The 23,729-nt window shown below is 44.2% G+C and overlaps 1 protein-coding gene across 2 annotated transcripts in view; it reads right to left on the reverse strand.

Moving 5' to 3' along the window:
* Positions 1 to 23,650, reverse strand: part of LOC117000104 (VWFA and cache domain-containing protein 1) — an 88,772-nt gene extending 65,122 nt beyond the window's left edge. The window contains exon 1 of one of the 2 annotated variants that reach the window (XM_033067486.1): positions 23,441 to 23,650. In XM_033067486.1, coding sequence (XP_032923377.1) covers positions 23,441 to 23,650 — 210 coding nt within the window. Of the gene's footprint in view, positions 1 to 20,817; positions 20,840 to 23,440 lie in introns of those variants that run through there. The other variant, XM_033067487.2, reaches the window with a different exon arrangement.
* Between the last annotated feature and the right edge of the window lie 79 nt (positions 23,651 to 23,729).

Here is a 23,729-nt window from a genome sequence, read left to right on the forward strand (position 1 = left end):
TGTGATACTTTTTAAACTCCAAGCAGCCCCTAACCAGGGGCTGGTTCCTGCTTGAAAGGTTAATGTTTTAAAAAGTGGTGAGCAAACAAATATCCAAGAAATGCTTTTTCTGGTGGAACTCGCCCAGGGAGGTTGTTTTCAGGGAAACCTGCGGCTTCTGCCTGCAGTTTGTTTTTGCAGTGTCTGAAGCCATCTCGTGTTCTGTTTTGTTACCATTTTCTAAACCCAAGGAACATTAAATAGAGACTTCCCAGGAGATCAGGGACATGCTCTGTGTTTTCCTCCCAGAGTTTCCAGTCAGACATGGAAGAAGCTGAAGTGAATTGGGAGTTAAAAACAGGGAAAGGCAAATCCAGTGGGATGGGAGCCCTGAGGGCAGCAGCCACACATCTGAAAGGAATATCCCAACACCACCCTACAAATGCCTTTCTCCTCCTGTGGGTTTGGAAAAAAAAAACATGTTTTCAGAAGGGATTTAACTAATTAATGTTCTTTCTCATTACATTATTTGGGGAGCAGCCACAGACACCTGAATCAGAGAGAAAAGTGATGCTGAGCTCAGCTCAGCCAGTGACTTCACAGGCTCTTGGAAATTGTGATTTTCTTAATTCAGTTTTCTATTAATGCCTCTAATTCACTTTTTTAAACAATTGTTTAAATTAATAATAAGCAGTGTGATTTCCACTTTAGCCAGCACATAGCTACCTTTCTTCTCAGACTGATATTATTGGAGTTTGATTGGAAAATGACTGAAATTTCAAGTTTTGCTGAACTTGTGAACTTCAGTGGGGCTGAAAACTGGACACCTAAAATGCAGATTTTCTACCCCTCCAAGGGAATGCTGCAGAAAGAAGAGCCTCACAAAGACAATCAGCATGTGCTGGGAAAAAGACTGAAAAATTTGGATTAATTAGCATGAGAACTGAGAAATCAATAACCAGCAGAGGAGAGAATATTAATTAATAAAGAGAATTATGTAAGTGAGAACCAATTAATATTGCAGGTTCATAACACACCTTTTGGGTGCACACATTCCCCAATATTTAAGGTTCCCATTTTTTCTTTTCATGAAGATTGCTCACCAAGTCCCTATTTAAGACTCAAGCTTCCACCAGGTGCCCATCACATTTCTGCAGCACTGGAATATACTCCATGCAACATAGGACAACTGGGATTCAAATTTGATCTAAATTTTGATGGTCAAAAGCATCTCAGTTACCATTTATATATCAAATGTGGGAGGTAAAATCCCCAGGGATCATTTCAGCCTCAGAGGGGAGATGGGGAATAGGCACAACACTGGAAAGGAGCAAAGCAGAGCACAATTTTTATAAATTTGTTTTCTTGGAAAATTCCTGCATTTGCAAGAGAGAAAACTCTGGAAACCTGAGTAAGTGCCAAAAAATGCAATCAGGAACCAGCAGGTTTTTTTGTCTTCTTTTTCAAGGGACCAGAGAAGAGGAAGGGAAAAAGAGTGAGAGGGGAAAACACCCCAAGAAAATGAGTTCCACATGTTCAAGAGATTATTCATTTAGCCAATGTAACTTGACCAAGGTTATTCTCCTGACAATGTGTATGGCAGAAAAAAAGAAAAGTCATGCTACCCAGCCCTTAAAATACAAAGCAGATGGGCTCCTCAATGGCATTGGATTTCTTCTCCCTACACTTATTCCTCATTCCAGCCTCTAGGATATAAAACTTCCAATATTTCTATGTTTTTTTCAGGTTGAGAACATTTTGATTAGTGAACTGTTTTCACTGAATTTTGTTGGTCCTTTTATTTTTGAGAGAACCTAAAATTGAGCATTTAAAAGGAGCAAAATTGACCAGAGCCTTCAATCTGTTGGGAGAGCTCCTGGTTTCAGTTTTCTGGTTTGCTTTCAAACTCGTGTCAAAATGACCAAAAATTGGGAAAAATTTAAGCAGCAGCCCAAGATTGGTAAATAGTTGTAATCCTAGAGGCAGAAGTGTAATTACCACTTTAGTGTAATTACTGTGCTTGTCCAGTTTGCTCAAGAATTCAATGTACAGCAAGTCTGCAGAAAAACATTCCAGCCAGGACTGTGTGATTTTACAGAAAAGTCATGAAAAAAAATCCCAAATAACAAAGAGACAGAGACACAAGAGAGGTGATTGTTCCCTGATCAGTTTTACATAATTAAGGCAGAGGCTGATGGGTTTTCCTTGGAGAAATGCTGCAGCACAGGAACTTCACTTGAATCAGAAGAAAACAATACCAAGCAGACAACCTTAAACCCAAGGATTTAAAGATCATAAATCACAGTGCTGAACTTCTGTGCATGAAATGAATGGGCTGATGGCAACCTAATTACAGAAATGTTTGCTTTAAATGTCCAAGAGTATAATTTTTCAGGATCTCTCAGCAGGAACCTCAGGATAAATATCCCAAAAGTTTTCCCTACAACCTCTCTGGGACAGGAGCTGTCTCCCAGTGCCTGCACTTGGAGAGACACCCACGTTTAAAGTTTTAACACAAACTGCACTCCATGTGCTCACACCAAAACACCTCAATTTTGTCAAGAGATAAATATTGGCTGAGTAGTAACCTGAAAAACACTGGCAAGACATAATTACCTTCCTGTGGGTTAGTGTTTGAAATAAAAACTACAAGGTTGTTCTCATTTATACTGTTAATAAGTATTAATTAAGTATGAATAAGTATTAATAAGTATGAATTAATAAGTACAGAAATTTTAAGGTCACCTGTTGAAATACTGCACCTGCATCATTTTAATATGATGGTTTGTATATTATTTATATTTTATATGATCCCCATCCTTCCTTTCCTGAGCAGAAAGGAGAAGGTGCAAACCTGTGCAATTTTAAATTCTTAAGTGGAGTCTCTCACTTGAACTTTAAAAAGTAACTCAAGACAAACACTTTGCATTAATTACATTAATCACTCCGTGGGTGTGAAGTTATTTTCAAATAGCTGTTACATTCCCAAGTGACTCCAGACACACCAGGGCCTGAGGAGCTCAGCAGGTCCCACCCAGCTGTTCTGCAGCTCCCTGGGGACACCAGGGCAGTCCCAGGGCTGTGACCCCACATTTACAGGGGGGATTCAGCCACCAAACTCTTCCAGAAGCAGAGCAGAGGCTCTTTAAGCTGCACTCATCTGACCTCAGGGTTTGAAATCCCCCAGGAGCTCTGTGAGATTCAGGAAACACCATTTTGCCACACTCCAGCGCTAATGAAAAGAGAATTACTCATCCACCAGTGCTGGAAATGGGGATTTTCCCCTCTGCTCCCAAACCAGGGGTAAAATTAACTCAGACACTGAGCACAGTTTGGTATTCCATGAGCCAGAATTCCTCCTGGAAGCACTGATGCCTTTTGGATTTACCTAAAACCAGGCAGAATGAAGAGAATAAAAAGTGGTTCTGTTTATTGAAGGGCCTTCAGGGACATTTTGGGCACACAAAGCCTCCCCAAGGGGCTCCACCCAAAATGCACAATGGGGCACGAGTTTTCACACTTTTATAAGTTTGTCCATCTGAATATTGGGGGTTAAACTCCCAATTACAGCTTCAGGTAATGAAGTCATTTACCCCAAGTTTGCTGCCCAAACTCACTTTTATTTACATTTCTCAGAGGCAGTGAGGAGTCCTTGATTCCCTTGGAGAGGAATTGTTGTGTCTGACCAAAATGGGGAAGCAGCAGCTCACACTGGGTATGGAGTTTAGAGTTCTACACTAAAGGATTGCAGGATTACAAACAGATGAAAAATAGAAAAGCAAAAAAAAAATTCCAAAGGCATCACCACCAACACCCTAAACACACTGACAGCACCAACAAACTGCATCCTGCAGCCCAAACAACAACACACAGGTGCAAAGCAGCAAAGAATCCCTGGAAGAAAGTGCTCAAGCACTTTTCCAAGGAGCTGGAGGTCCCCACAGTCCCTGGGACTGTTCTTCCCTCGTTTTTTCAGTTCCTTGTGGCCCAGCACAAAACCAAAACCTTGGGAATCTCGCTGGCAGCTGCTGCTGAACTTCTCCCTCGTGTTGAACTCGTTATCTCGGGACACAGGAGGAGGCAGGGCAGCCCACAGAAAATAAATGTAATCTCCTGGAAAGAGCACAGCCATTAGATGTTATCAGTTTGCAAAAAAAAAAAAAAATTAAAGATTGAGACTGGAGGAAGCTCATGAATGGAATTCTTACAGCACTTCAAAGCAATTTGTGCATGAATGCAAGCATTTATTCTTCTAATTAAAAAAGGGGAAAAGCAAGCAAAATAGCAAGACATCATTTACATGAAAGAGGGGGGAGTAAAAAAAACCAAAAAACGACCCAACAACCAAAACTCAAACAAAACCTCCAGTGTTAATCAAGCACAGAGTGGATTCCAACCCAGTAAAGGGAGAGAAAGCTCCAGATTTAATGAGGGAAGGTGCTGCAGAGGAGCAGAACTCACTTTCTGCAGTGCTCCTGCCAAGCCATCCCACAGGAATTCCTACATCCACCCTTTGGGAAACAAAAAAATCATCAGATGTTGTGCAAAGCAGGGATTTTATTTGATTCCTCATTGTTGTCCAAACCAGCCAAGGGTGGGGGCTCCAGGTCTGGGTCCCAGGGGATGGGATGGTCCCAGCACAGCAGGGATGGAGAAGGTTTTTTCAAGTATGGTTTATCCTAAATAATGATGCCAGCCTTCTAAAAAGGAGCTGTGCTGAAATGATTATAAATATATTTACCTTTCAAACACTAAAAGCAAGAAGTTACACTCAACTCCAATTTAAAAATCCTCTTCTGAGGAGCTGTGATTAACAACCCTGAATTATTGCTGTGTCTGAAATGAGCCTCGAGTTAGCAGCTGAAATTTTTAAGAACTGCCCCCCCAAAAAAATGCCCCTGAAGGTGTTCACTGCAAACACAACCCCTCAGGTTATTATACAGGATTTTTTCTGTTTCCTCTCAGGTATCTCCTCCTCAGCCAGGGGAGGAGCTTTTAGCAGTTATTTCTTGGCTCCAGACTCCCACAAATCCAAGCCACACATCCCTGGAGTCACTGCAGGAGAGTTCTGCTGGGTTATTTCTGATTTCCCACTGCTTATCCTCAGCTTTTCAAGGGGGAAATGCACTACCTGCAGCTTCAGCTCTGCTTGAGGAAAAACTGCCCATTTAGGGCTTTTTCTAAGTGTTACTGATCAAACACAGAGGAAAACATGGGAGAGAAATCCCCAAAATCACAATGCAAAAAAGCTGCAGAGCAAAGAGGAAAAAGAAAAAGAAACCAGCTCTCAGGATGTTTAGAAACAGCCTGAGTTCTTTTGGAAGATTTGTTTTTTCCTCTGTTCTGAGTTGTTTTTACCTCCCCAACTTCCAAGTCCAGGAACAGCCTGGGCTGAGAACTGCACAATCCCAGCTGTGGAGGATGGAATTAATATCTCAAATTGATATCAGATTCATGTTTTGCAGCCTGAATCACACCAGGTCTTGCTGCAAATCTGTGAGCACAGTCCTGGGACCCTGCCCATCCACCCAGTCTTGTAATTTCTGGACAGACAACAGAATTTGGGAGCAGATTTCTACTGGAAAAAGGGATTTAAACTGGAGGGAAGCAGCTTTTCAGAAAAAAAAACCAATCCAGGAAGTTGACAGGGGTAGCATTAATTCCTTTCCTGATGTGATGTCACTGCCAGTTGGGTTGTACCTATTAAAAAGATCAAAAAGGCCTCAAGTGCACACACATTGTTAAAATTCAAGCAGTGACAGAGGCAGTTATTATTTTTCACTCCCTCTATAAATGTTATCACACAAGCTGCTTTTTCACAAAACGTTTACAAACTATGAAACAAATCCACTGCTCCTGCTAAATGAACACAAACCAATTTCTCTTTCAAAACAGGAGAGGATGATTTGACCTCTTTTTTAATCTCCAGTCATGTTTGACTTTGTCTAAATAAAAAATATTTTGGAATCTCTGGAGAAAAGGCAGCTCATTTACTCCAAACAAATCTCTGCTGTGATTTCCTTCTATGAACTCTCTTACTTGAGAGTTGATCATGGGTAATGTCATCTTCATTAAAGATAATCAAGGATCCCTAGGCAGATATTTGCACTTGAAATTAGATGTTTCATAATATTTCAACATTTCCTAACATCCATTTATATTTAATTCCTGAGGATGCTTCAATGCACATAAAATATGGATCAGGCCAAGCACTTTTCCAATTAGAAATCGTTCGGAGCACGAGGCCAACAGGACTGAGTGGCAAACCTGAAATTGAATTAAGGATTTAAGGCTGGCTAGAGACCACCTCCAGCTCAGCAAGTGAAGAAATTCCCTTTCTTTTGCCTTTCTGTGCAATTATCTGTGTGTTGCACATCTGTCTGAACACGCAGCAACGACACCATAATCCACTTTGGGATCGGGATTAGCGAGTTCAGGCTCCAAGGAGAAATAAAGGCATTAGCACTGCTTTGAATGGAATGGAAGTGGATTAATGCTGCTCAGGGAATGAATATTCCTGTTGTCTCACAGTTACTCCTGCACTGGCAGCAGGATCTCACTGTCAGGAAATGGAGGAGGAAAAAAAAAAAAAAAGACTTAATGGGCTGAAAAATTTTCATTAGGCTGATAGTGATAATTTATCTTCACAAATTAATGGACAAATTTCTATTTTAATAAACCACTGATACCCAGGAATTAACTTAGGTCTCTGTATTTTAATTTCCAGACTCCATGTGTGTTTTCACAATGCAGTTTTTGCTCTGGGAACTGACAGAGACTGGAACAGCTCAAAACTCCTGTCTCACCTTCCCAGTGCAATTTTATTCTGGTTTTTCAATCCTAAAAAGGACACAAACACAAGGCTACAAAACCTAAAAGTTCAAAACATTCCAAAAAGTGATGTCCCTCCTCAAACATACAGGATGAAAATGAAGAAAGGGTGCAAATTCAGGGTCAGAATGAATTGAAAAAATACTGAATTTCTTATGAAGAAAAAGTAAGTTATGAAAATTCTCAGAGGCAAATCCTTTCTCCAGTGTCTCACAGCACATTAAATCAGGGTTATAAATTAGGGGATGTGCTTCTGGTTCTCACTTGCAAATGAATGAAGAATAAGTGGCAATAGGAAGCAGCTGCCTGTATCTTACTGTGTAAAAGTGGTAAGAATTCGGGCAAAATTTAAAGGAAAAATGACAACATGGCCATTGTAACAACATCACCAAATCCCAAGTAACCACCAGCACCAATTCCCAGTCTCCTCCACATTTCCTGGCTCTGCAGTCCAGACTTGGCTCCCTCCCACTCTCACCCACAGAACCTTTCTGAGCATTATCTGATGGAAATATAAATTATCCCACGGTGTGTTTGGGTTCACTCTGCTCCACACGCTCAGTTATGAGCAGGTGAGCCGTGCAGCAACCTAAAAAATGTGGAAGGCCAACCAAATCCTCCCCAAGCACTGAGTCAGGGATTAATAAATGATAATTACTAGAATTTAGGACAGTTTAGGAGTGTGTTCTGATTGATAAACACAGCAATCACTAACTGCTTAAGTTAATTGGATTTTTTTCATGTATTTGCATCCAATTTCCACCATTATTAACCATAAGCTACTACTTCTATTGAAGTGATTGGATCCTCTCATTGTAATACTCAAAAAAGAGCAGGAGACTTCCACAATGAAGCTAAAAACTACAAAAAGTGTAGAAGAAACTGGGGGAAAGAAAGTTCCTGAATTAATTTAGATGTGTTCCTTGTGGAGAGAGGGGACACAACGAGACAAGTGCTTTCTACAGTGTCAATGCCATTTTAAATTTACAAGTTGCAAAATTAGTTTTGTTTTGAGAGTTTGGCATATCCTGATCAAGCATTAGAACTGCCCTGAAAGACAAAACCAAAACAAACCCACACAAAAACAACACCACCCAACCTGCCAGGTTCAACTGCTGACCAAGCCCTAATGAAAACACAGATATTGGTTTTTAAAAAGCTGCATTAAACACAAACCCTCCCTATTCATCAGCTGTTGTTCCACCTGTTCTGAAGATTCATTTCATATTAATTTTACACTCCTGCATTAAAAAAAAAAAAAAAAAAAAAGTGTTTTCTTTGATATTCATGGAATCCCAGACTGGTTTGGGGTGGAAGGGACCTTGAAGCTCATCCAGCTCCACCCCATGCCATGGGCAGGGACAGCTTCCACCAGGAAGATATTCAGGAGATAAAACCAGATTATTTCATTTAGTTTGTAGTAAGAAGATGAAATATTCTGCATGGAAACTCCAGGAGGAGAAAACAAGGAGAAACTCAACCTCACAGGATTCCATCAGGATTTATCCCTTCAGTCAAAACCCTGAGATTCAAACTATTAATAAAAAAAAATGCTACACCAAGCATGATCCCTGCATGAGTCACATTTAAAAATTAATCTCCATGATCCTTGTGGGTCCCTTCCAACTCAAAATAATTTATGATTTTATTTCCCTCTATTTTAATTATTTATCCCCTTTGCCACACCTTGTTCACCACAGAGGTTCCATGGATGTCAGCAGCCACCAGAAGAGGCTGCTCAGATTTCAGTTTCTCTACCAAGAAGATGAATTTCTACCTTCTCCAATTTTAGCATTTTTAGCACACAGTGGTAGAGGAGGAGCCACAGCCATGGAGCTCATCTGAGAGCAGAAGAGCTGAAAACAGCCTCCAGCCACTCGTTTTTTGGGCTAGAAATGTACTGAGCAAAGGAAAAACACAAAAGAAAAACCAAATTGTCATTTTCTTGCCCAGACAGAAACTAAACCCAGCGCCACATCTCAGATTTTACAACTCCCTACTTTATTACCACATTCCTTCCAGCAATTTTTTATTTTAAATATGAGCTATCCCCCCCAAAAAAAGGCACATTTAGGTTTTCAAAGATTCTTAATTTTCCTTTCAGTGAGGTATTACTGTATTTCCTTGTCCTTGGAGAGTTTTATCTGGGATTACACACATGTACCAAAACACAGCTGTTCCACTTCTTGGCTCCTTTTTTTTTTTCCCAGAGAAAAACCCTGCCTCTATCAGGCACCCAATTAGCTGCTCACTATCAAAAGGCTGCTTGGCCCTTTCATCTGCTTGAAAACTGGATTCAAGTGAGAGGGTGTCATGGAAACTGTGGCTGGGGTCATTTCCTGTTGCAGTTTTTCAGTCACCAAAAATAAAACTGAAATAACAATAATAGAAGGTTTTTTTGCTGATTAAAAAAAAAAAAAAAAAAAAAAGAGGATTTGTTATGCCAGCCTGCAAAGCAGTAGTTGTGTGAAAAGGAAAATTTTTATTGTTTTTATTATTTAATTTTATTATTTTTCATGAGAAATCTTCACCTGACAAAGAAGAAACTGATTTCAATTCAATGTTCAACACTGTCTTAAAAAACCTGAAGATCACAAAACTTGCAGCAAATATGCAGTGAAATTAATGAAGAATTTAAAATTAAAAGCCCAGCTCACAGTACTACCACAGAGTGGTTTTTTTCTCTAAATATTTCACTGAGCAAGTGGGATAGATAATTATAGATAATTATATAGGAGATTCCAGCTAATGAGCTAAGGACAGTACTGAAAACTAAAACAAAAAAAAAAAGGGAAAGTTCATGAACCAGGGAGCTTTTTAGCCTTAAGATGAGTTATAAATAGAAGTAATTAAAAATAAAAGAAATAAGAAAACCCCAGTTCTTTGCCAGATTATCTTCTATTCTGATGAAAAAAAAGAGGGAGAGAAAAAAAATACCATAAATTTACACACATTCCCAGATTTCTTAAACACAGAGTTAAGTGGGGGGATAACAGGGAAACACAAATAAATTCCTCATAGAGGGGAATGAAATCATGGATCTGATTTCTGTGAGAGCTTTTCTTTGGTGGGAGATTGAGGAACAGCTGGCACAGTGCAGGTATGAGCACACCTGGGAAAGTTCTCATTTGGTTTGTACAGAAAATGCCACAAGTCCACTCGGCAAACAGCGCCAAGTGCTTCATCTGCAGCTTCTTCAGACGCTGGAGTGCTTCAAAAAACTCGAGTGCTTCGTCTCCTAAAGCTTCCAATTATTCAGATGAGTTCTCCCTCAGCTCAGTGACATCAATGCAGAACAGCCTGGCTGATGCTGAGACAAGAAATGCTTTCATGTCCTCCAAGAGCAGAGCCCAGCCCTCTGCCTTTCACCCCGCTCCCGCTCGCCGTGGCCACGCGCGTTCTCCTGGCAGCGTTTTCCAGCTGAATTCCCTTCCAAGCCCTTTGGGGGCACCTGGTGCAGCCCAGCCCTTGGTTCCACCTCAGCCAGCACACAACCAGCAGCTCTGCCCTTGGAGGAGCTGAGATGTTCAACTCCAGCCAGACAGAACAACTTTGGCAGGAGTGGATTCCATCTCCTGGCAGGATGGGATCTCCAGCATGGAAAACCAAGGGCAAAACCAAGGATGAGATGGAGACAGGAGCTGGTGCCCAAGGCAAGGAGAAGGGTGAGGCTCTCCACAGGCACTGCTGGGATCCACACACACCTGGAGCCACCCAAGGAACCCCCAGAGCTCCCTCACTGGGATGTTCTCTTGGGAATGCACGAGCAGTGTTTGCACACCAGCCCTTCCCACCAGGGCTGGGCATCAGCAGGAATTTCTCCATGGAAAGGGAGGGATTGGAAGTGCCCAGGGAGGTTTGGAGTGCCCATCCCTAGAGATGTCCAAGGAAGGGCTGGAGGTGGCACTGAGTGCTCTGGGCTGGGGATCAGGCACAGCTTGGACTCAATGCTCCTGGAGGGTTTTTCCAACCTTAATGATCCTGGGATCTGACCAAACTAGAAACCCTATTCCCATCACATCTATCCAACTCCTGATTTAATTAAATATATACATTTCCTTGTGTATGCTCCCCCACCCTCAGAGTTTGGGGTTTTTTTGTTAACAATCTTCTCTCACTTCATCTTTACTCAGCAATTTCCAAACTGGAATAGATTTCCTGAAGTTTTTGCAGGAGTGAAACTCACTCTGCTCACGACCCCACAAAGCACAACGTGAATTAGCAACAACACAAGAGAAGACATCTTTATCAGACAACCCAGGGCTTTTTTTGCTGAAGTTTCACTATTTTTGTTAATGGACAGTTAAATATATGCCCACTAACTTTTTGTTCTCATGAAGATTATTGCCAGGTCAAGCTGAACATATCCATGACCTTGCAGCCTTATTTTTTGAGGATGAAAGGTAAGGTTAGAAAAAAGATTTTTTAAGAGCCACAGACAGGAAACAAAATGTAGCTGAGAGATTAAAGAGAAGATGAAAAACAACATCAAATCTGCTTACAAAAATAATAAATACCAAAATGATAAATAAATCAAATGCTGTTGTGATAAGTGGCCATCACAGACAAACCTGGGAAATGAAGGGATTGAGCAAAGCTGTCCCAGTGTCCCCAGGTGTGGCCACTGCTGCCACAATCCCGGGAAGGTCATTGGGAATGCAAAGCCCCAGCTGGGGCAGCAGGAACTGCAGAGTTCAGAGCCCTCCCCCACTCCCACCCTGCTCCCCATTATTCTCCAGTCAAGCTGAAAGCCACCAGGGCTTTTCCTCGGCCCCTCCGTGTCAGGCAGACTTGGGAAGCTCGGCAGGAATTGCTGAGGGATCCAGGAAGGCACAAAAGGCTCCTGCCACAAAGAGCCCTTTCATCTGGGCCGTGTGTCCATTAAACACGTCCTGCTAATGTGCATGTGCTTTATAAAGTGATTATAAAGTGAAGGCTCAGTCACTAACTCGACTGCACAATAAGATTTTTAAGTCTATCACTGGAAAAGTGGGATTTGAAATGAGGAGCTGGGAATGCTGCACAGTTCCTGTGATAACACTCAGGGCCTGGTACCCCAGCTGAATGTGGATTTTTTTATGTTTTAAGGCTTTCATTGCTTTATTTGGTGACACTCAGGCACCTCACACTGCTCATGAAAGCATGGAAAAGAGGATTCAGCCCCAACAGTGATCCTGCTCTGAGGACACTGGAATCACTGCTCTGGCAGGTTGGAAATAGAAAGTTAATAAATAAAAATAATACAAATAACAGATCAGACCTTGCTATTACACCATGGATCAGGATGAACTGGGGAGCTGCACACCAAAGCAGTGAACAGCCACTTTATCCACATTTTACCTCCCTTTCCTTTTCCCACAGGGGCTCAGCATCATCTGAGATTTTGAATAACTAAGGTAGGTACAGACTCCTGCCAGCTCTGTGAGAAAGGAAGTTATCTTCAGTCCACCAAAAGGAAAAAATTGTTTTTAAAAATAATAAAATAACCAAAAAACAAAATCTCTTTTTTTCTTTCTGCATCATCAGAGCAAAGGCAGAAGTTGAGAATCCTCCCCAGTGTGGGTGTGGCTTTGGGCCAGCTCTGCATTCCAGCCTGTGCAAACCACAGCTTTGCTATAGCAAGGTTTCCATATTTTAAATATATTTTTAGACTTAGGGCCCGATGCTGACACTGGCTCTAACTTCATTTCTGAGCAAGGATCCCAAAAAGGATCCCAAAATCTATTTTCAGGATTAAAATGCAATGTGCTCTGCCAGCAGCAGCAGCACAGCTCCAGTGCAGCTGCTCAAGGCAGAGGGGATGGCTGCACAGCTGCTGGGTTTGCCATGCACACCAGCACCAGCTGTGAGCTCCATCCACCCCATCCCTGCTGGAACAGAGACCCCAAACTGCTTTGGGTTGGGAGGAACCTTCAAGATCAGCTCATCCCACCCCTGTCATGGCAGGGACACCTGCCACCATCCCAGGCTGCTCCAAGCCCTGGCCAGCCTGGCCCTGGACACTCCCAGGGATCCAGTCCAGTGCCAGGACTCACAAGGAACAATTTCCACCAAATATCCCAGCTAAACCTGCTCTGTTTCAGTTCCAAACCATTCCTCCTCCTCCTCCTATCTCTCCATGCCCACATCAAAAGCCCCTCATGGATATTTTCCATCAATCCCAAAACTCCAGGGGATCTGCTGCCATCCTGTTATTTATTCCCTGTTGGAATACAACTGGAGAGGTCCCTGCCAGAGCAGAGCTGCCAGCCCAGCTGTGCAGACTGAGGCCAGGGGCTCACCCAGTGGCACTGGGAAGCAAGGGGACAGGGGATGGCAAACAGGGAATGGCAAAAATGACAGAAAGGAAGGCAAGAGGGGCCAGGAGTGGTGCAGGGACACGGGAAGGCAGCAGGAATCCAGCCCTGCTCCCTCCCCTGCACAGCAGTTGGATTTACAGACTCCACAGGAACTCCCTGCACTTCCCAAGGAGCCACGGGCTGGGATCAAAGGCTTGGGTAAGAAGGGACATTTGTGGTATCAAAGTTGCAGGAAGATGTGGATGAATAAAAAACAAGGAAGAGCCTGGAATGAGCCTGATCTACACAGTGAGCACCTGCACTATACACCAAGAACAGCTTTCTTTACAATTCAATATTACAAATATTTTAATTACAGATATTTTAATCACTGCTATCCCTTTGAGCTGCTTCTTTTTCCTCCTCTTTATCCTGATTTTCCAGACTCTGTGAAGCCATCAGGATGACACACACCAAGCCTGACATTTCCAGGGAGCAGCTCTGCTTTCATTTCATCCTCACTCCACAACTTCCCTTCCCAAAACTGCTGCTGCACCTTTGCTCCTCAAGGAGAAATCCACCATCCCAAGCACTGAAAACCATGGCAATGGATGTTGGGTTTCATTTATTTTTGGAGGCAGAGCTTCTATTCTTGGAAAGGTAGGAAAAAGCAGCGTTTCAAAGTCTGAGGTTGCAATTACCAGAACATACTTTTTTTTTTTTTAATGTATTTCTAGACTTTCATCCAACCACTTGCTGAATAAATACATAAATATGAAGGGGGAGGCAAAATTCTATTTATGTGACATCACAGTGAATTGATATTTTAAAATTCATGAGATTGAATTACACACCAAATAAAAATAAACAACTGGTCATTTCTATTTCTATTTAACAAGTTATCTCCTATCATGGCTATGTTGGGGTTGCTTTAATTTTGGCTTTGCAGCCAGTAGTTTTAATGGAAATACAGCATCATGAGTATGTCAGTATTTAAAATTTCACAAACCAAACAACTTTTGGAACAAAATTCCGTGTTCCCAGTGGTGAGCTCAGCACAGCAGAGGTTCCAAGAACAGCTGGATCATCACTGAACTGAATTTAACAACTTCAAGACCATCAAGCACATCCATCAAAGCAGCTACTGAAATGATTTAGGGATTGTAAAATGGAACAGCAGCAGAATTCAAAAGGAAGAACCAGAATATGGTAATTTATAATTATAATTTCACTTCAGTCAAAAATAAAAAATTCAAAATAAGATTTCTTGCTTTCCCCAATTGCACTAATGAGTGGTAAACAACAAGAGAAGCTACTTAGTGCCATTAGGTTTGGATTTGAAGCTCATCTAAAGCTAACAAACTCTCACAAGTTCACAATTTCCATCCTCCTCCTGCAAGGTAGGTGAATTTTAACTTCTTCCTTTTTCTTCAACAGAACCTCCTTCAAGGAGGACACCAGAGACTGTGTAGCCAGGAATAAGATTTTCTAATTTTAATCACACAGATCAAAGACTGAGAAGTTTCAAACCAGCTGCCTGATGTGACAAACAAGCATCCTCAGTGCTCATTCCTGCAGCTTTCCCTGGGAAATGCAGCTGAACTCCCCCAAAACAGACCAAGGAAATAAATCCCACATCACACCTGGCAGTCCTGCAGAGCCACTGGCAACAGGAATGAAAGACAATTCTGAAATTCCTATTTCAGACAATTCCTTGGGCAAACAATGTGCCCAAGGAAGTCAAACTACCTACAGCTGTACTTATTTATATTAAATATCCTTTCATTGTTAAAACTGCTAAGTTTTAACAAATTAAAATTAAAAACACTTCTATTTTTATCCTTCAATGCCTTCCATACCACACAAAAATCTTGTGTCCAAAATGTGGGCTTGGCCCCTCTGGAATACACCTGTCCATGAGGGCTTGACCAGACTGGAAAATAGAATAGAGGGGGGAAAAGAGGGGGGGAAATGGTTTTTTTTTTTTTTTTTTTTAGGTTCAGCTTCCAGTAACAAAATATGAACTGCAATTTAGGATCCACAGAGTGGAAGTGGCTTTTCCTCCTCATTTCACACTCCTTGCAATGATGGGAGATCCTGTTTCTTTCTCATTCTCCCAACAGTCTTTGTCAAAAGTCAGAAATCCCACAAGATTTCAATACTAGAGAAAAGAGGAAAAAAAATCTGCTAATCCACTGACCACGAACAAGGCAATAAAAATATCCTGGATGTGACCTCCCCTGTGCTGCTTTGCAATGGACAGACAACAACTGAAAACAAAACTTACTTTTTAAAAAATTTACTTCTGCTCCCACAAAATGCACAATTCTGTAGGCACACTGAGGAAATCATTGCAAAAATCTCTGACTTCCAGCACATCCAACCACCTCAGCAGCCCAAAAAGCTGCATTTTTCTCTTCCAGTGCAAGTCAAACACAACCAATTCCTGCTGAGGACTGGGGGTCCCAGTTCCCAGGGTTTGGGGAGTATCAGGAGCTGAGCCATCCCACACTGGAGCAATCCCACCTTTTGATTTTTTCAAAAGTCAGCTCAGATTCTCACTGTTAAATCCCCCCTGCCACAGTTCCAGGAATGGTCCTGGGCAGGAACAGCTCTCCTGTCACCCCCACAGCTCTCCTGCTCAGGCAATGCTGCAGTTTCCAGTTTCTCATCCCTGCCACATGGAGAGGGGAAGGACAGGGAATCATCACCAGCAGGGTGGAGCACACAGATGATCCCTGTGCTCACACAGCTTCTGGGAAAAAGGGCTGAGATTTGGATAAATCCCAAATAAATCCTCGTGCTACCTCACCATCCACTGCAGTGCCAAATGCTGCTGTGACACTCGTGCCCCACACAGTTTGGGGTTCCTTTATTTCCCAACAAATAAAAGGATCTCCAGGCTCTCCCTGTGGCCTTTCCAGCCTTGGCTCAGAGCCTGCTCCTGCTCCAGGCTCCCACCAGAGCTATTTTTGGGATTCTGTCCCCTCTCCCTCAGCCATCACCACAAACACCTCCCCAGGTTTTGTTTGAGTCCTGAGGTGAAAGCACAGCCCAAAAAGAATGTTTCTAATCCTTGCTTTGCTGAAAGGGAGAGAGGCAGGGACTGAGCAGGTCATGGGAGCACCTTTGGTGTGGTACCAGCACATCATCTCTGTCAAGCTGTGTGAATTGGTGTGAATTCCCCAAAAAACCAGCACAAAAATAACCCTACCAGGGTGAACACACCAGAAATCCTGCTTAAGGCGTTCCAGCCCCTACAAACTTTTATGGCAGCTTCCAGATGTGTCTATTTTAAAGTTGTTTTGTTCCCCTGGCCTCATTCCCACCTGTGACAACCCAAAGTACAGCCAGAAATTCCTACAGCATCACAGGGATATGTGCAAAAGAAGGCCAGAACTGGACAGGAATACTGGCTAGACAGTTCTGCAGACATGCTGAAAGGAAAATTACAGTTTTTTAGCCAAAAGGTGGAAGGGGCTTCAAATCTGTGAGCTCATTGGCCAAGAGCACCACAAAAATCTGTTTTTATCAGCTGCTCCTGGCTGGGGAGCTGCTGAAGGGAGATGTAATGGTTTGCTTTTACTAATGATTGTAATTGTGCAAATATACTTTTGCAAAATCACTTGGGAGGCTCTGCATGGAGGCAGTTGATAAAGTGACTCCATTAACACTTGTCCTGGGATTGGGAATGAGTGTTCCTAATTTGTGGCACCAGGATTGTTTCAAAAGTCAGCTCACATGTTCACTGCTAAAGCAGACACATAATTTCATCCAGATTTCTGCACAGGGGAAGAACAGGCAGAGCACAGGATTCAAGCAATAACTTGGCTTATGTTTCATATCAGAAAAGGAAAATTTCCACAACAGACATTGCATAAGCACTGATGTTTTTATACTCAGTTTTCATGGAAAAGAGAACACAAGGATATCCTTTCAGATTTCATTAACACAGCATGGTATTGAACAACAACAAGCTACAGGAAAATGATGATTGAGGAATGCAGGCTCTCTACATTTTTACACTTTATTCTGCATTAAACCTACAGTACAAGAGCTATTAATCAAAACCTCAGCAAAAATTTTGACATACAAAACAAAGATTGATGCATCAGATAAGTCACTAAAATTGCAGTTATTAAGTTATATTATTCATCCACTGAAAAAAAATTAAAAAGAAAAAAAATAGCATTTTCCTATTCAACTGCACAAAAAAAAAAAAAATAATTCCTGGGCCATTACCCAACCCTTAGTGAAGTTCCCTGATCCTTGAAGCGTTGCCATTTCCAGGCTCAGGTGGCCCCAAATCCCAGTTCCATCTATGGAGTGCCCTAATAATGGGGATAAACAAAATTTCCTTAGAGTTGGGCAGCTCACACAGGGGGCACTGAACTGACAAAGCTCCAAGAACTTTGGACAAACAAAAAAAAAAAATCTGTTTATTCTTAGTTCTCCCTTTTAATATACAGACAGAACACACACACACAACAAAACATTTTTTTTCAATTCAAACACATCTTGCCTCTCTGAAAGAAGAGAATTTCTTGATTTTTTTGACAACAAAAATTAGGTTTTTTTCTCCCCAGTGCCTGGCCAGGCTGTAGCAGCAGAGCAGCTTCTCAAGCACCAACCACCCAAAAAAAAAAAAATGAGCGCACGTCCTTGTGAACCTTCCTTGTGTTATCAGGCCTGCCACAGCAGAGATTGCCAATCCCTTCCCAGGATATTTGAATTGCTGCTGTCCCAGGGAGTGCAGGATCCTTGGGCACAGCTCATTATCTGCCAGCCCACCTTGCTGCTCCACATCCCAACTTTTATCTGGCCGGGCCAGCTGCGTTGGCGCTGTTTGAAGCGGAATGTTGATGCCACATCACCAAGGACGCCCCCACCCTTTGAAGAGAGGACTCAAAGCCTAATTAAAAATTCTGATTTGCTCTGCCCTTCCACCAGGACCTCTCGCTGTCTTTTGGAAATGTTTCATGTTTGAAAAAAAAAAAAAGGAATGTGTGTGGAAAAGGATAAAAAACTTGGGCTGTCAGAGGGCCTCGAATAAAGCTGCTCTAGCTGGATTCAAACTAAGGCGTAATCATGGAAAACAGATGAGGTTTTGCTCCACTGGTTTCTACTCTGTAATTATTACTACAGCACACACTACTGCCAAATAAAATTTAAATAACCCAAAAAGGTACATTTGAACACTTAACAGCCTTCCTTACTTTTTTTTTTTTTGTGTGTGTTTCAGGTTCACAAGCTGAAAATAATAATAAAAAAAGAAAAGGAAGCAGTTTTTTGTGCTGAGGGTGCACAAGGTCCAGGTTTCAGAGCTGGAGGATGTGGGGTTTTACATCACAGAGATATTTATAAAGATCCATCCAAAGAAGTGGAGAAATGTGAGAAAGCTGTGATTTCAGAGATGGACAAGCACCATTCTGGCATTTAAACTGGTCTGCAGGACAGCTCAAAATGGGAGTTCTCTCTTCTAAGTAGTAAATCCATCAGCCAGAAGACAATCCCATTAGAAAAAAATAAATAATGCTGCATTCTGTCAGTGCTCATTTTCAAAAGGACTGAATAAATGGACAGTTGTGGTGACTCCAACTCTTTGCCATCACTCAAAAATCCTCAAAGAATGTGGATTTTTCAGCCCATATAAATCCCTGGACGTGTCTCCATCTCTTGTGTCGTGCTTGTCTGAGCACAATCTGTTCTTCTTGAAAAACATATGGCCAGACAAGCTATTAGGGAGATAAATAAAGAAATAACATGCTCACCAATCAACCAGGAGAAGCCTGTGCAAAGCTGTTATTTTACACATCACTGCATCACCTCATGTATTAATATATTATTGCTTGCACAGCATTAGCATCAAAAATAAACCAGAAAAAAGTGACCAGCAAACTGCTTTTTTTTTTTTTTTCAGATTCCAAATGTGTTTTTTAATTCCAGCCCCCAAGATCAGTGACAGACCATGAGAAAGGGCTGTGCTTCCTTCACAGAGCAGGAGTTCAGGATTAAGATGGCAGAGCTGCCTTCACAAATATTCGAGGCCCTCTGGGCCTACAACTTTTGTTACTGTCTGCCTGGAAACATCCACATGCATTTTGAGAGTTAGAGAGGCATTTAATGCTTTTCATCTTCAAAGCATTTCTGCTCCTTTCAACTCTGGCTGCAAGTATTATATCCCTGTTTTGGAGATGGAAATGTTACCTTGCCCTGCACTATCAAAAAATATTCCTCACCCAGAGCAGATTTAGAGGTTTAAACCTTGCCAAAACCAAACCAACCACTCACAAAAGTTCTGATTTATTCTTTTCCTGCCTTCACCTCCCAACTAAAGAATTTCAGTTGTTTCAACCACCAAGCCACCCTGTAATTTCAGCCAGGCCAGAGAAGCTGGGATCAGACAAACCAGGTAACAGCCATGGTGAACCCCACCCACAGATCAGGTCGTGCCACAACCACCAATTTAGCTTTAATTTTAGTAAAAAAAGGCTCTTAACTTTGAATTAGTGCTGAGTGTCAGCTCTGCCCAGGAGAATATATTACAGGACTGTCACACAAGTACTAACTGACCGAGCTGCAGCCCTTGGGCAGCGATGCCATGGGATATTTAGGATGCAATTTGCTGAGGAATGACAGGGAAGAGGTGCTGGGATTGCACACTGCCTCCCAAGGATGCAGCTGCTGCCAGAAGTGTTCCCTGCAATGACAGGGATGCTGTCAATGTGCTCTGGGAACAGTTACAGGTTCCTTCTCCAGCACCCTCCATCCCTCAGGAGGGAAAGGGAAGGGATTGTGGTGAGGCTGTTTGTGGAAATCACTCTGGGCAGGAACATCACCAGATCACCTCTGCAGCTCAGGGCAGAAATCCCTGTAAAGATGTGTATGTACACACCACCCACACCCCAGTATGTGAAAGGGAAGACACAGAATATTAAGACACAGCAACATCATTAACTGGGGGTTTGGCAGAACTGTCAAACTGAGGGGGAACATTAATTAATCAGAGCAACAGAGGAAATCAGACAACTGAGGAACTTTCAATATTTAACTGCACCTGGAGAAATGACACAGAAGCAGACACCCAGGAATCCCCACACACTGCAGAGCCCAGCACATGTTCTCACTGAGGGAATCCTTGATCTGGCACAAACATGTATATTCTAATTGGAAATATTTAAATAAGAAACCCTTAAGCTGCTGTTCAACACATTCAACAAATGATGCAACTCACGAGTTGTCACCTACACTACATGATCCTCAGCTGCTCTAGGCAGTGCCATTCAAGGAAAAAAAACTTATAAATGAAACCAGAGCACTTGCAGGGCAAGGAAACAAAGCCCTCCCCAAAGGTAACAGTCAGCCACTGCCCTCATGCAAGCTCTGTAAATAGAAGTGGTGTGAGTGCCAAAACCAAGTGTCAAACCTCTCTCATCCTCAGTGTGCCTGCAGCTTCAGCCTCTCTGCCAGCCTCACTCCTCTCACAAGGCAAAATAATGGGGTTTTATGAGAAACACTCAGCCCTCACTGCTGCTGGAGCATGAAGCACAGGTAGAAGGAGAAGGTACCAGAAGAAGGAGACACCACACAGGAGAAGGAGCTCGTTACAGCACTGCCAGTACACCCACAAAAATCAGATTTATTTCATATCTCACAGCTCCCCCGTTCATCACTCCCTGCCCTCCCCACAGGCATTTCAAGCTCACAAATTCCATTCTTCTCCTCTTACCTCTTCCACTTGCTCCTCTGGTGTCTGCTCTGGAGACTCCACCTCATCCTGCCTTCCTGCACTTACAGAGGCTCCGTCTGCACTTTCCTCAAAACACACCCAACCAACCTCTCACCTTCGCTCCTCTGAGGCATTCCCACCTGCTCCTGCACTCATTGGATGCTTCCTCCCCACCTTCCTGCAGAGCCCCGTGGTGACACCACCTCCTGCCTGTTAGCAGGATGTGCAGATGTGGGAGCCACAGCTGGCAAGGACCAGAGCATGGGGAGAGCACGCAAGGGAAGCATTAAATCCTGCCACTTCCTGCTCTCTGCTTTATGAAGCGAAATAAAACCGCAGCTCGCTAATGGCTGGGATTGAACCCTTCCTTCTGCCACCACAGCTTCCCCCCACCAGTCCTGATTTGGGGACTGTCACCCTCTAAACCAGGACAACACTTTGGATTTGTATCCACTTAAGCACAGAAGTGTTGTCGCTCTCCTTCCAAAATCCCACAAAATCTTTTCTGTCTTTTCTGCAGACACAACCTGTTTGCATCAGCCCCACATCCCCACTGTGCTGGCCCTCACCTGGCACCAGGTGCTCACCACCAGCCCTGAACAAGCAGAGAAAAAAGGGAATTCTGTGCCAGCTACACCCAGCCCTGCCTGAGCAGGCTTTGGAAATTTCAGCCCTAAAAATCAAGTGAGAAGCACGGGCTGCAGTGACACATGTCATAACATTTTTTGTTCTACTGTAGGAGGTCAGCAAAAAAAGCTTCTAAAATCAGGGGAGGTTTGTTCCCACCGGTTTTTAATCTTAAACAGCTGTAACAATGTTCCAAGGGGGAGCAAAGGACAGGCTGGGCATTAGCGTGATGGGAGCTGAGACAGTCAGAATATGAAGCATATAAAAATAGAGCTCAGTATGAAAAGGGTTTCAGTTTAACTTCCAGTTTCACCACATTAAATTACTTCAGGGCCTTAAATATCCAACTAATAGTAAACAGAATTTTAACATGATTTGCATCTCCGTGCACTGGCATCCAGATTGTTCCCGAGCTCGGAACATCGCTACAATTCTTGGAAAGAAAACCTGGCTCATCCTCCGGTTAATTCCTGTAACAATGTATATTTTTATGAGCTACTTTTTCAAATACAACACACGTTGAGGTGATCGCATTGTAATTTTTTTTTTTTTTAACGCCAGAAACGGATTTAGCAATGCAATAATACCGACTTAATTTGCATTAACAGAGACTCCACCAAAGCAAAGGATTATGCTTCTGTCTTTTGAGGGGAAATACATACATGCGTATGCACGGCAGAACGGGGGGAAAAAAAGGGACTTCCTTGAATTCAGTACATCAATAATGTACCTTGTTAAGTGAAGTCATTTAAATCCGAGTCTCCTTAGCATCAAGGACAAGAGACAGCTCAGTGTTTGCCCGGACAAAACGAGCCCTAGGAGGCCGCCCAGCACAATGATGGTCCAGAGGTGAGAGAATGCAGCCAGTTTAGAGAAGATAAAAGGCCGTTTGGGTAGAGACCCCCGCTGATCCTATGAAAGTATCTCCTTTTCAATTTGGGAGGCTTTTAAAACTGCATTTGCTACTGACCATACCTTCCCCTGAAAGCCGCCTGGGATCCGATTTCACTTTTCCCCCGCTCCCGTGGAGGGCCGGCAGCTCCGGGCTGCACCGCAGGTACCAGCGCTCCCTGCAAGCCCCACCAGCCCCTGGCAGAACACCCCGCAGACACACAGAACTGCCGGCCAGGAGCACAACCTTCCCCCCAGCACTGAATAAACTCCTCCGGGAGTCGGGAAGCATCGCTTCCCCCGATCGCCCGCGGGATGCTCGGCCGGGAGCGGCTCAGCAGCGAGCCCGGAGCTGCCCCGGGGCACGGCGGGCTCAGCCCCGCGCCGGGCTCGGCCCCTCCGCGGCTGCGGGAGGCGCTTCGGGCTGCTCCTATTGTGTAAATGGCAAATAAAACAAAAAACTGCCCGTGCCCCGCCGCTACGGCCACGCTCGCCTTCGGGCGGGCGGCACTGCGGGGGAAGTGGGGCTGGAGAGAACCGGGGATGGGGGAACGGGGTAGGGAAGAACCGGGGATGAGCGGGGCTGGGGAGAACCGGGAATGGGGGAGCGGGGCCGGGGAGAACCGGGGATGAACGGGGCAGGCGAGAACCGGGGATGAATGGGGCTGGGGGGAACCGGGGATGAGCGGGGCTGGGGAGAACCGGGGATGGGGGAGCGGGGCTGAGGAGAACCGGGGATGAACGGGGCTGGGGAGAACCGGGACCGTGGAGAGCCAGAGTTGAACGGAGCTGGAGGGAAACCGGGGCTGAGAGCAGCAGGGGCAGAGGGAATCCGGGGATGAGGGGAGCCGAGGATGAGGAAGCAGGAGCCGAACGGAGCCGGGGATGAGCGAGCAGGGGTTGAACGGAGCCGGGGGAAGCCGGGCAGCCCGCGTAGGGAAAGTTTGCGAAGAAGAAAAGAACCGAAGAAAGGAGAGGGAATAAAGAAAGAAAGGAACGGAGAGAGAGAAAAGGCAAGGCAGGAATCGGGAAGAGCGTGCGGAGGAGGGAGGGAGGGAAGGAAGGAGGGAAAACCAGGCGAGGCGCCGGCCGGGCCGGGCCGTACCTGCATGGTGACGACCCTCAGCTCCTCGGTGGCGAGTTTCCTCATCTGGCTGGCCAGCACTTGCGCCTCGTCCAGGATGGAGAACTCCGCCTCGGCGGCGCCCAGCGCGCCCAGCAGCGCCAGGCACAGGAGGCCGAGCGGCCCCCGGCCCCCCCGGGCAGCGGCAGCGGCGGCGGCGCGGGGCTGCAGCCGCCCGGAGCCCCGCTCCATGCTGGGGCAGCGCCGCGGGCAGCGCCTGCCGCGGGCAGCGCCCGGCCCCTCAGCGCCGCGGGCCGCCCGCCATGCAGGG

Source organism: Catharus ustulatus, chromosome 9 (genome assembly GCF_009819885.2).
Source record: "Catharus ustulatus isolate bCatUst1 chromosome 9, bCatUst1.pri.v2, whole genome shotgun sequence".
In the NCBI taxonomy this organism is placed as follows: domain Eukaryota; kingdom Metazoa; phylum Chordata; class Aves; order Passeriformes; family Turdidae; genus Catharus; species Catharus ustulatus.